Here is a 14565-nt window from a genome sequence, read left to right as displayed (position 1 = left end):
TCCATCATGCACTTTGTATACACACACACACACACACACACACACACACACAGACACACACACACACACACACACACACACACGCACGCACGCACACACACACACACACACACACACACACACACACACACACACACACACACACACACACACACACACACACACACACACACACACACACACACACACACACACACACACACACACACACACACACACACGCCAGAGGATTGTTATAAACTGATTACATGGACTTTATAAAGAGCTCAAACACACTTCATTACCGACACATTTCCTTTGTCTTGCTGTGTTTGAGCCTCGCTTTGTTAGGTTTGTTTATGTTGCTGTACGGTACGTTCGCCTGTAATTTGACCATGACTTTGGATTTCCTGTATGTATCTGTTTGACTGTTGACCATAGCCTGCCAGACCATAATAAACTGCATGTGGATCCTCAACCCTGTTGTCAGCATCCCTTACATGACACAAACAAACGAATGAACTAACCGGGCATTTACACATTTTAAACTGCAAATGGCTAATGTTCTATGGTTTATTCATGTACATGACAAGAGTTTTAGGTACCTGAAAATGTAATTTGTAAAAAAAGTTTCTAAAGGGATTTCAGATGTAAGTTTTTTGTCTTTTTTAAATACACAATAACAAATATCTAATTTCTCATAGTTTCTGATTTATGGGTTTTGATTGCATGATGGGAGCCAGTTCTACCCAACACCAATCTTTAATGTTTAAACAATTTATCAAAGTGATTTTTGACATTTGTAGTATTTTGAGACAAAGTTAGTTTGAGTCTGGGTTAGGTTGAAAAAATATTGAGCACATTTACATCAGATTTTTAATTCAATATTTTTTCAGTATATATCTCTTTTATATACAATGTTATGTTTTAAACCATTATGAATTACAATAATTGACACTTTGTGAACTGTACAGTTAATAAAAAGACAATAAAAAAGCTAAAATGAAGAAATACTGTAAATAAAATGAGGGATAAAACAGTTATTTGAAAGAAAATCTAAATGGGAAATCCTCTAGTGTTCAAAATTTGGGATTGGTGAAAATCTGAAAAATATGATAGAAAAAAGATTAGGGGAAATTTAAATATAAAGACTGTCCAGAGGCTATAAAAGAATCCAGTAAGTATTATTATCAGTGTTAAAAGCCATTGTGTTGCTGATTTTTATTTTTATTTTTTAACAAATCATGACCTAAATGCATGTTTAATCGTAGATAAAAACTGAACAAAATGTTTATTTTTATTTTTCTAACTGTATTTTTGTAAATGCCATAGTGTTCAGCTGTGAGCTGATCAGCATTTTCAAGCATCTTCATTCCTACCATTCACCTAAATCCTGTAGAACCAGCGGCTCTCTTCAGATTAAAGTTTTTATCCACTGCTGCCGAGTAAACTGCCGCCTCCTCCTCAAATATGTCATGTTAGCACTTTAGTAATGCACATATAATGCATGAATTACAGATTAAAGCATGAAATATTTAGACAGAACTTTGTTGATATAGTGAGCTACGTTGCACCCTCATGTGGTTTGAAATTAAATTGCATCCATTTTCTTCAGTTCTTTATTTATTGTGTGGGATATAAACAGCCCATTAGAAAGTAAAGATCTTCAGAAGAGATCTGCAGTTGAGAGAGAAATAGGGTCTTATTTAGAACATTTATAAATTTGGTGTATGTACAAAACAGATGAAGGCAACGTTCCACGTAATATATTTTGGTTAATTAATGTTTATTATTATTATCCAGTTGAAGTCAGAATTATTAGCCCCCCTGAATTATTAGCGCCCCTGTTTATTTTTTCCCCAATTTCTGTTGAATGGAGGGAAGATTGTTTCAGTACATTTCCAAGCATAATAGTTTTAAAAAAATATTTCTAATTACTGATTTATTTTATCTATGCCATGTTGACAATAAATAATATTTTACTCAATATATTTTTCAAGACACTTCTATACAGCTTAAAGTGACATTTAAAGGCTTAACTAGGTTAATAAGGTGAACTAGGCAGGTTAGAGTAATTAGGCAAGTTATTCTACAACGATGGTTTGTTTTGTAGACAATCAAAAAAAAAAAAAAAGTTAAAAATAGCTTAAAGGGGCTAATAATTTTGTCCCAAAAATAGTTAAAAAAAAATTCAAAACTGCTTTTATTCTAGCCAAAATAAAACAAATAAGACTTTTTCTAGAAGAAAAAATATTATCAGACATACTGTGGAAATTTCCTTGCTCTGTCAAACATCATTTGGGAAATATTTAAAAAAGAAAAAAAAATCAAATGGGAGCTAATAATTATGACTTTAACTGTATTTATATTCGATATTATTCTATACTTTATTATATTCATTTTTTTAAATATTTGCTATGTTTATACCTAAGATTGTATACTGTTAATATACACTATTTCATTTATATATATTAAAAAAATCAAAATTTGTATCTATATTGTTGTAATAAGTTTATACATATTTCCAAATAAAAGAAAAATGAAAAATAAAAAAGAATGTGCTGTAAATGAACTCGAAGTAAATATATTTTACTTAAATACTGACTTATTTGAACCACTTTAAAATCATCAGTTAAAAAATTATTCTGCTGTACGTCAACTTTTAGGAAGGCTTCTACTTGCATTCGACAAATCAGAGCGCTGCTCTGTCGGGATTGTTTTACATTGACAGTACTATAGAAAAAACTTCTAAGCAACTGCATACTGTTTTGTATTAAAGGGGATCCACTATGGTCCTTTTTACAAGATGTTAAATAAGTCTCTAATGTCCCTAGAGTGTGTATGTGTTTTTTGCAGTTCAGAAAACCCAACAAATAATGTTTTCTAACTCTTTGAGCTCTATTTTAACAATCTAGGCACAAAGTCTAAATAGCATGTTGCAAAAGCCTTAAGGGTGTGTCTTAAGCCCTGGCGCAGGGTCTAACAGGATTGTGCTTATTTTTTTAATCTGTTAAGCCGCCTTTTCACTGCATAAAACATTTGGACACGACTGTAGGAAAATGCCCCCTTATGGCAGTGGCACAGAATTTTCAGCTCTGAAGTGCACCATGGGAGAGAAGCTGTTCTCGCAGTGTCCGAAATAAAGGAGTGCAAAAGCACGAGTCATTATTCTCTGTGCGTTCACCATGGTTGAATGAATAAATTAATACTAAAAACTCATAGACCGCTTAAAATATTGGAGGGAATGTGGAGACAACATAAAAAAACAATATATTTTTATTACTTTATTACCTAAATTTGTCAATAGATATGTTATATATATATATATATATATATATATATATATATATATATATATATATATATATATATATATATATATATAWCAACATATATATGTATACTTTTTCTGATTCAAAACATAACCAAATAAACTAATATTTCTCGCATACACAAACCTGCTTGGACAACACTGGAATACATCACATCTGGTCGGCCGGTTGCATACGGTCTAAATCGCAGGAGATCAAATATTTCAAAGTATCAGCAACTCAGATCAGATTCGAATTTTCTGCATACTCAGATGATAGAAACTCCATGCTGCTCCCAGACTACTCTCTATTGGAAATTAATGACTTCCTGTCTGTCGTTTGTCATGTACAGTGGAAAGAAGACTTTATAGGTGTGTTTTGAGCATAACATGTATTAAACCAATCAGTCTCATCTCCCATTCCCTTTAAGAGTCAGCTGTGTCGCATCATGGCGCATTTGTTACTTACATGGCAGACTTTATATGTGCTTCACCAGTGAGAAAACAGATAAGCAAACCGTCTGCAGCACGAGGATGAACAACGAGCCTCCTTCATTCGGCATCTATACTTATACTCTTTACTTTTTTTTTCTTTTGTGGTTAAGGAAACAGTAATGTATTTATTTATTTGTTTTGTTTATTGATTTGTTTCTAAACTATTTCTAAAATAGTGGCTGTTCTGACTTACATCGACACAAGGAGTCATGTGGTTAATTTGTTTCTTTTAATGACAGCAGTGTAAAAAAAAAAAAAAAAAGCACAATTATTTGAACTGTACAACCATAAAAGCTATTTTTTATCCACAAAGTGTGCAGGTTTTGTTACTGCAGTGTATCTTAATGGGCTTATTTACTTATTTACAGCCAGGGGGAGTATTGCTGTTCAAAAACAAAACTGACATCTTATGCTAATGAGGGAGAGATCATCTCTAATTGGCAGGAATTTCCACCTCTGATAACACGTAAAATAGGAGAATATCAAAGTGTTTCTGCAGACAGTCTTTATCAAGTGTGATTTAAAAAAAAATACTTTCATTTCATTTTTTACCATTAGGAGCTAGTTATATTCATAGACTGTTGGCACACTTCTGTGTATAAACCCCTTATAAAACATTGCATTATAGGTCCCCTTTAAAGCAACAGAATTAAAAAAAAAAAAATACTAGCATTTAATTTTTACCATTAGGAGCTAGTTATATTCACAGACTGTTGCCACACTACTGTGTATAAACCCCTTATAAAAATTGCATTATAGGTCCCCTTTAAAGCACCAGAATTAAACAAGTCCCACAAAATGCACACAAGAAAAATAAAAATCCAATCTGCTGCATAAAATCTGGAGAAAAGGCTGTTTTTTTTCCTTCTTCAGCAAATCCTATTTTCTACTGAAGACAATTGTAACAACACAAAAAAAGATAAGTTGTACCTCTTAAAATAGGAAAGGTGGCGCAGAAAGAGATAATATATGTTGGTCCACTGAATAAGGACACATGGATTTAAACAAAAGACGAAAGCGGGGATAAATGAAATTGGCTGCAGCTGATTGTAAATTCAATTCAGCTCGAGAAGATTGGAAAGGAATTTATAGAACTATAGTTCCAAGACATGCATTCCCGTAACCATATATAAAAAGATGCTCATTTTCATGATTAAAAGAGGGTGAAAATGCTGTTAGCTCACTGAATATTATACTCATCTTCGTACGCAGAGCAAACATTAAAGAAAAGTCAAATCAAATTTATTATCTAACTGTATGCTACTTAATTATATAAATATTGTTCATATAGGTTGCTATGACATCAACTCCTGGATGAGTTATGAAGAACAAACCTAGATCTTATCAAATCATAAATAATCAAATCTAGCTAAATGAGTAACCCATGCATAAAAGATTACAACCCCAGCCCAGATTCAATACAACAACAGGAATTGAATTCACGCTGGTTATGGCACAGATTTAATACTATTTCCCCAAACCCAGATGCTCAGCAATAGTCAGAATGTGTGAGAATGAGCCAACATGAGTAGCTGTGGGAGCCGGGTGAGTTATTCAGTCCAAGCAGATGATTGCTCAATTTCCAAAAACCTGGCATCCAGCGTTCATAACACGAAAAAATACCACATGCAAGACTTTCATCCGCACTCATACTGTGACAAAAGAGAGAGTTCGGATTCCATATTAATTTCCCAGCGTGTGAAAAGTAATAGTGCCGCAGTAATACTGTCACTGAGTCTGAATTATGTCTTTGGTTTTCTTTTCTCCCTGCAGGAGTTTGAAAATACGGAGGGTGAGGAGGGCCATGCTGATCTCTCCACTTTAGCGTCTCCCACCTCTCAAAATGACCCAGAGGTCTATATCCTGCCCCTCACAGAGGTTTCATTGCCGGTGTCCAAACAGCCCAGCAAATCATGTAAGAGTCTGCAATATTACTTATAAAGCTAATAATAGTAGACACTTTAAAGAATGTAGTGGTCGCTCTTTTCCATGTAATGAGATATTACATTTTTGAGTGTTGCATTTCATTAAAAGCATGACTTACACAGTGTCCTAACAATCCGACACAACAAGATTTCAGCGACAAGCAATTTGGCTGTCCACACCAAACATGATGCAACACAACAAAACGTTTTAGAACTAGCCATTCAGTTACATTCTGCACTGCCAACAAAATGGAAAGGTTTTAAATGTAATGAACACATATTAAACCTTGTTACCATTATTAATAAGCTACTGACTGACTGATGTTGTTGGTTCACACTTTGAGTCAGAAGTTCTGACTTTCATTAGCTAGTTATTTTATTTTCAAGATCTGAAGTGAATTATCTGATGATGCTTTCATTACTATGGCAATAAATGTCATGTAAAATGGTGTTCAAACTCACATTGTTAGCATTTAACACAGAATATAGCCCATAATCAGTACCTGAGGTGATCACTGTCATTGAGCTGTTCTGCTGCTACATTGTGAAAATAGAAAGTAATTTCAAAATTGGACATGCTGCCATGGTGGATGGTTAGGACAAAAACTCCTTTTAACATGGAAATTATACCATTTATCCTATCTCGGCATAGTGTGGTGTGTGGTTAAGACTTGCCAAGTTCAGACTTGAAAGAACAAACTCCCAGGGACGCAAGCACACAAGTCGGGTACCTCTTTAAATGGAACAACTTTTGTACATTATAATGTCACTAACCTCAGCATGGATTCATCGATTTCACTGTACATTAACAATAAAATTATTTAATTATACAAAACAGGGCCTTATAATTCATATTAAATTAATGTTGTGAATACACATTTTTGATTTAAGAAAATATAAATGTAAATAGCCATATATGTGGAGTAAAATGTGTTATACACAGACTCGTGTTTTTGACTATCAGATTTAATAAACTACAATAGACCTTATTCAAATATAAAATACAAGTTTATTTATAAAAAATAAAGATAACGTTAGACAATTTTGTAAACAAAAACAAACAGCGTACAACACCGTAACAAAGACAATTATAAAACGTAACAAAATAACACTGCCAAAATAATACACCTGAAAACAAATAATAGATTTAAAAGACCAAAAACTTTCCGTTAGATATGCACAAGATCTATTAAATATCATGTTTTAACTACAATGGAGAAATAAGATCCAGCGGTACATCTGAGATAGACTGGCTGATTAAAGCTACTCCCGGGAGGGGAGGTGATGACGAAGCTACCGCTGACAGGCTGGGGGTCAGAGTACGCATAAGCTGAGGCACATCATAAAAGAATAAACTGCTGATTTAGGTTTACAACAACTACATTCTCACCTGAAAAACACTTAAAACTTTATTTTGCAACAGCAGAGGAGTAATTTAAAAATCGTGAGGGTTTTCTCTTCTGCCATTAGTTATCACTAGTTGGCCTGTAATGCATTCTGGGATACGATATGCAAGTTCTTGCAAGTCACCTCTCAATGGATCTTTGGCAAAAGGGACAGAGCAAGTACACATCCAGGAATTTTACCTGTACTTGGCAAGATGTGAACTTTGAATTGTAACAGTACTTTAGCAACGGTTGAGGATGTTTCAAAAGAACGCAAGTATAGACAAGAACGCATATTGAGAAACAGCCAGTGTTAGGCTAATTTCATTGGTGAATGTAGTGAATTAGAGACCCTTTGAAATGATGCCCCAACACGGCACACCATGTGATTAATTTGTGTAACTCTTATTTGCTGTCACTTAAGGATGATTTATATATCTCCGTCAAGTGCACGCAGCCTTCCTGTGGTCACAAGGGCTGTTTCTCAATATGCGTTCTTCAGCGGTCTTGCGCCCTCGTGTTCTTGTGTAACGTCATCATCAGCTGCCAAAGTTCAGTTCCAATACTCAAGACCGCAAAAACAAAGGACTCGTAAAACTTCACAGATGTTTTCTTGATATTAAGGACGCAGAGATGCAGACTTGAGCACCAAACTCGCTCTGGAAGTCCCAGAAGACTGGAGGAAGACTGGAGGTGGGAAGTGCAGCATTTTATTTAGATTTATTATTAAAGTTCAGAGATATAACTTATTTCCCTCAGGAGTTTCCCTATATAAAACGCTGAATATAACCATTAGAATGGACATCTTAATAAAGGAATAAACACATTAAATGTGTTTGTTTGCTAAAATTCTTAATTAAATATGTTTTATTTGAATTGTGCAAAGTATATTTATGATATTTTTATGCAAAGTATATATTTTGAAAAGGGAAAAACTATAACTCGTTGTATGAATGCTGTAGTCTTTAAATCATTTTCCATTTAAAAACACTTGAAGGTCATGTGACCATCAGAAAGAACGCATCATCTCATTCCTCAGAGGATGTGTTCTTTGTTCTCATGGTCTCCTGAGTTCATTCTTTTGAGGACACCTGGCAAGACCGGTCTCCACAAGAACACAAGTCCGTTCTCTGCGTTCTTGGATTTGAGAAACAATTCCTTCGGTGTGGCTGACACACTTTGTGCGTATGTCTTAAAAAGATTTAACTACGTCATGATTACTCAGAGCAAGCTCTGTCATTGGTCAGCTTGGTAGCGGTGACAAGTGTGGGTGGGGCTGAGAGCCGTGGCAAAACAGCGAGCCTGATGGAGTAAGTGTTAAACAAGTGTTAAGTGCAGTGAAGGAACGTCAGATGTCGATTTTTGTTTCGTGTTTACATTATGATTAAAGTTGTTGCATGTTTGTCGGTTCACGCCTCTGAATGAGTAAGTTTAAGCTACTTGTACTGTATGTAGCATTAAAAACATCCACAAAGCAACTTGACACAGAGGAACATAAAAATCTCACTGCCAGCTAGCGTTTTGGAAGTGTTAATGCAAAGCAACACATTTAGCCCGCAGAATTATAAACGCACAGCTACATGCAAGGCACCAGGGGTCACGGTGATCACTCGACATAGAAGTAAATTCCATGCAAAGCCATTGAAAATAAAACAAGAAGGTAAATTGTCACAGCACTGTGCGATTGATGTGGAATAGACTGTAGGACTGTGCAATTAATAAAAATTTAATTGCAATCGCAATTTGAAATGTTGCGATCAGCTAATCGCAGGAGGCTGCGTTATGAAATATATATTATTTAGTTTTTCCCGCTCATAGAAAATGCATGACTGTCTTACTAGCCAATTGATTAAAAACACTTTTGTTCTGCCCAATGAGAAGTGTGCAACCAAACTATGTGGAATGCCCACAATAGAGTGGAGGAACTATGACATCACTTTGTAGGCTAATCGGCTGCTAGCATAAAACTGGTTACCTCGTGAAAATCCCTATAATATTTTCCCATAGGCTTTTCGAAGATTGCAAATAATAAGCTCTGTGTTCAAACACAGTTCATTAAACTTACACATTTTGTCCAGCCGGATAATCCTCACACGAAAATACAACTTTGAGCACTTTAGGATCTTAAATACAAATGCAAGAATTGAAAAGCTAACATTATTCTATAAACGGACCACACTGACCTCGGGGCGCTTGTCTGTGACGTCAGCCCCATCTTGCTACAGACAACTTATCAAGCTTATTTTTAGAAATAATGTCCATGACAAAGAGTTAATCTCTCTGTTTATTGTTATAATAATCCACGCTATATATTATAAACAAATAAATATGCAAAAAACACATAGATGTATGTGTCTTTTAGATTGTTTTTATGTGGGAAATACATCTGTTTTGCTTTACGGTTGTTCTAAAAGTTTTAAAACTGTGTGTATAAATGTGCCTACATTATAAGACATGTTTAAATAAGTGCACACAGCCTGCTTACCTTAACAGACGACAGAAATGAGGCATGAGGAACTAGTCTATCAAATGCCTGCAAGTTCTATCATGGATCGAGAAGAACATTCAATTTTCTTTTATTGTCATGAAGTACAGTGAAAAGCAGCCCATACAGTCACATCTGCTATACATTTTATGGAGGAGTGTAAATATTGCAGTTATGATGCAGTTAAATGTGTTCAGATGAAGAAAAAAAGACGAAAAATCACTCGATCACATAAAAATGACAGTTAACATACATGTATTTTTACACATTTATTCACACATTTGCATTAATGAGAGCAGGACAGAGACAGGCTGCACTGGTGAGCAGTATCTTCATAATATTGTTTATTAAAATAAAAGATCAACAAATGAATCTCTCTTGACAGCCTTTACAAGTGAAAGAATTATCTACACACAATCTGAATTCCCAATTAGAATAATACTGCAAACTATAAAATACTATTCTTGAAAATACCTAAATCACAGACAAATCCAAATGAAACACAAGCGAGCTGCGCTCCAGACCAGATCACCTCGATGACGTATAATGTCCCCGACACCGCCTGTAGTCCCATTTAGCAACTTGATAGCAACTGTCTTTTTAAAGAAGCATAATCGATTTAAAAATTCAAGAGTGTGCTGTAACTGATGTGTTTCATGTTGTAGAACAAAACGTGAATGTATATTGAGTTTGTGTTTGCCACAAACCTTATTTTGGCTATTTTACTGAAATCCCATACAAAAAACCCATTGACTTTGGGACGAGGGAACCGGAACTGCTAAAATGCTAACTCTCCTCCGGGTTTTTGCATACAAATTGACGTCATAGTTCCTCCACTCTATAATAAACAAACAAAGAAGAAAGCGCGGGTGTGGGCGGAAGTGAGAGCCGTGTGAACCCAATGGAGTTAGTGTTTACGAGTGTGGAGTCCCATAAAGGAGCTCCGGATGGAGACTGTTGTTTTGTGTTTACCTTATAATTAAAGTTGTTGCACGTCTGCCAGTTCCAGCCTCAAAATGAAGGAGTTTGAGCCACTTACCATTAAGGTAGCCTTTAAAAAAAACACCAGTGAAGAAAATCGACACAGAGGAACATAAAAACCTCACTGCAAACTACTGTTTCGAAAGTGTTAATGCAGAGCAACAGAAACAGCACACAGAAGCATAAATGCATGGCAGCACTAAGCTATGTGCGGTAGGTCACGCTGATCGCTCGATGTAGAAATATAAACCAGGCTTTACTCACAACCTCGCTAACGTCACGGCCCCTTTTAATGCAGTGAACATTGAGGGATATAAAAACTTCATCCAAATACTGGATAGTAGATATAAACTTCCATCTCTCACACATATTTTTGCCATTTTGGAGTACCACAGCTGTGCGTTGAATCTAGTGATATTTTGTGTATAGCAACTGTGTCTCAAAATTTTAATTATCAGTTTGTTTTTAACAAAACGCTACCAAAAGGCTCTTATCAGCTATGTTTGTTTGCAGAGTGTTCTGTATTTTTATAATTATATTTTTTTTGTCGTTTTTTCTCCCTAATTTGAGTTGAACTTAAGGTCACTTTATTTGCGTTAACTGCTTGCTCTATAAAACAAATATATGTAAGTAAATATCTTTTCGGTTCCTAAAACTCACTTTATTTTAGCAGTAAGAAGCTACAATAGATTACTGAGCTTAAGCTTAACTACAAAATAAAATCGCAAATTGAATTGTAATTGCAATATGTCAAAAAAACAAACAAACAAACAAACAAACAAACAATGCATAACCCTAATGCACAGTGTGTTGGCTACAAATATGAGAGGGTGCTCGCTGCAGAGCCATTTGAGGAGAGGTGAGCTCCAGAGAGGGGGAGCATGAGTTGTCGCTCCTCCTCCTGTAAGCTGTTTTAATGCGTACACCAACCCCACCCCTAACCCTACCCCCAGTGACATCACTCGTAGAAGAAGTGCAAAAAAGGTGGAGCTCAAGCTAAAGCTCCCCCTCTCTGGAGCTCACCTCTCCTCAAATGGCTCTGCAGCGAGCACCACTTGACAAATATACTGAATTAGCCTCAAACGCGTTAATGAACTCAAGTGAAAATTTTGTGTGCAGTGAAAAACATTCTCTGAGTAAACTAATGCCAGTGACAATTAGTGTGTGAACTCAGCAAAAGTTAATGCTGTTTTAACAAAGTATTACCTTTTATCACCAGCAAACACACAAATTGCATTCCATTTCCATAATAGTGAATGTGGTCTTGGACCTTTAAAAAAATTATTAACAATTCACATTCAAAGACACTAATGTCATTGGCTTTTTAAACTAGGAGAAAAATAGGATAAATGTTTTAATGATAAACGTACATAATGTGCATCTGATGTGATGAAAATACATTGGTAAATTATGTTAGGAAAGATTATTTTTCCACTACTCTGCTGTTTAAATGCAAAGGTCTATAATGGGCTTAGTGGCATGTGTTCTGTCTTGTGACAGATGTCTCCTGCTTTAGATTTGTTTTGTGTTTCAGAAAATAAAATTAAAACACAAACACACTCAAATGTTTGACTGGCTGGTATAAAAACTTCTATGAAAAAGCATTTTCTTTAGTTGTAGTGATTATGTAGTTACTGCATATTTACTTTTTAGGTTAGCATAGATCGTGTGTGTTTTACAAACTATTTTTGTATTTAAGTATGTTTAAAATGTGTTTGAAATACAAAATAATGTAACAGTTTTGATTGTAAGCAATATGATATATACTCTAGGGTTAAACCTATTAATTAAAAAAAAAATCTATAATATATACAGTTGAAGTCAGAATTATTAGCCCCCCTTTGATTTTTTTTTCTTTTTTAAATATTTCCCAAATTTTGTTTAACAGTGCAAGGAAATTTTTCATTTACGTCTAAAATACGTTAAAATATGTCTTTTTATTTTATTTCGGCTAGATTAAAAGCAGTTTTTAATTTTTTAAGAACCATTTTATGGTCAGAATTATTAGTCCTCTAAGCCAAATATATTTCCTTTGTCTACAGAATAAACCATTGTTATACAATAAATTGCCCAATTACCCTAACCTGCCTTATTAACCGAATTAACCTAGTTAAATGTCATTTTAAGATGTAAAGAAGTGTCTTAAAAAATATCAAGTTAAACATTATTTACTGTCATCATGGCAAAGATAAAATAAATTAGTTATTAGAGATGAGTTATTAAAACTATTATGTTTAGAAATGTGTTGAAGTAATTTATGGGGGTTATTAATTCTGACTTTAACTGTAATTACTTAAAATGTAATGTTTTATTTTGTTGTTAATAATGTTCTCATTAAATAGTAAAAAAAAAAAAAATATAATTCACCCAGTCTCACAAAAATTCCTTTACAATCAATGAGGCTCCCTCCTGCTCACAATGAATACATTATTTACAATGTTTCTACACTGTCATAATGGGAGGATTCACAAGCGTGCAAAGCTCAGCATTGAAAAACAATTTCTTCATTGTAATAGTGGATTCTGATTAACATAAATTCAAGAAATCAACAGATATGCCTGACATTGGCTAGAGAGCTTGATGCTGCAAAACCATTTTGTAAAAACAAATATATACTATATATATATATATATATATATATATATATATATATATATATATATATATATATATATATATATATATATATATATATATATATATATATATATATATATAGCTTGGTAATTTATACACGATTCTAGTTCCAGACATTATGATTTCAGTAGCATGGACATAATAGTCATGAATTATGGTGTTCAAACTCACAGTGGTAGCATTTAACACTGAAGAAAGCACATAATCTGTACATGAGGTGATCATTGTCATTGTTCTTGATACTGTTGCTCAAAATACTGAGCAATAGAGAGTCACCTTACATTTTTACATTTATTTTTGGCTTATTTTAAATTTGGTATCTATTTTTTATATTGGTATTACAGTATGCGCAAATTACACTCATGTAAAATTTCTGCAACAATGACGGAACTTTAAAATAAAAAGGTGTCAGAACATGATGAAAGTGCATTTAGACCAGAAATAAAATTGCAACTAAGGCCATACTCACACTAGGTACAGTTTCCTCGAACCGGTCCAAAGCACGTTTGTCCCCCCTCCCGTCTCCCCTAACGGCCCGCGCTCACACCACAAACGGGCTTCGGCACGCTTACGTCATCGCTGCTGGGCTGTTCAGTGAGAAGCACTCTCTCACTCAGCAGCACAGTGGAGATTTCTCTAGTTATATCGTTTCAGTCGTTTGATATGCCATCAAAAAATTTCGCCAAACAGTCCTTAGGGATGCAGGGACACGCAGTCAGATATTTCGCCGTACAGATCTGCCACTTTTGGCGCTCATAAACAATCATAAAGCCCTCATGCTGCAGGAATGAGGAGGTCTGCTGAAGGTGCGCAGCTGTCGTGAAGTGAGGAGTTTGCGTCTTTAATAAACGATAGCAGTTTCCGTTCACTGAACAGTAAGAATGATCAATACATCTATATGAAACAGTCCCTTTAAAGTCACGTCTCGATTTCAGTTTCCTAAAGCCCAAGTGAACCGCGCTCAGGCACACCTCTTCCAACCGGGCCAGAGCCGGCCAAGGGAACCGTGCTTGAGCCCGATTCAGTGAATTCACACTTCTCAAACGATCCGGGAAACAGGCCTGGGCACGGTACGGATGGCATAGTGTGAGTAGGCCCTAAATGCAGCTTGAACGCACAACCTAGTGGCACTTATAAAATTAATGTACCAGAAGAATTTTGTGTAACACTTTAATTTAAAGGGACATAATTAGACAAATTCAATGCATCCAAGTACTACATATATTACAATTATGCATAATTACATTTATTAACCAACCCTAACAAACCTAAACTCAAACCACATTCTAATCCAAACCACATAGTAATTAATTTATACCACTCAGTAGTTAAATGAATAATTATGTCACACTTTACTTGTCATAAAAC

General features: G+C 34.8%; 1 protein-coding gene and 1 long non-coding RNA gene across 4 annotated transcripts in view; one reads left to right on the top strand and one right to left on the bottom strand.

The window, feature by feature from the left end:
* The window catches only part of aatka (apoptosis-associated tyrosine kinase a), a 154684-nt gene that overhangs the window by 104481 nt on the left and 35638 nt on the right, over positions 1–14565 (top strand). For all 3 annotated transcript variants that reach the window (XM_001344016.10, XM_073945017.1, XM_068219437.2), the window contains exon 3: positions 5558–5699. In XM_001344016.10, the coding sequence (XP_001344052.6) occupies positions 5558–5699 (142 nt within the window). The remainder of the gene's footprint in view (positions 1–5557; positions 5700–14565) is intronic.
* LOC141381289 (uncharacterized) lies at positions 9683–12937 on the bottom strand. Its single transcript, XR_012401229.1, has 2 exons — positions 11616–12937; positions 9683–11374 (listed from the first exon to the last, which is right to left on the bottom strand). It is a non-coding gene; the product is annotated as an uncharacterized lncRNA (long non-coding RNA).

This window comes from Danio rerio, chromosome 3, assembly GCF_049306965.1.
Source record: "Danio rerio strain Tuebingen ecotype United States chromosome 3, GRCz12tu, whole genome shotgun sequence".
Lineage (NCBI taxonomy): Eukaryota > Metazoa > Chordata > Actinopteri > Cypriniformes > Danionidae > Danio > Danio rerio.
The sequence above is the reverse complement of the archived record's forward strand: the minus strand, read 5'-3'. Positions and strand labels throughout refer to the sequence as shown.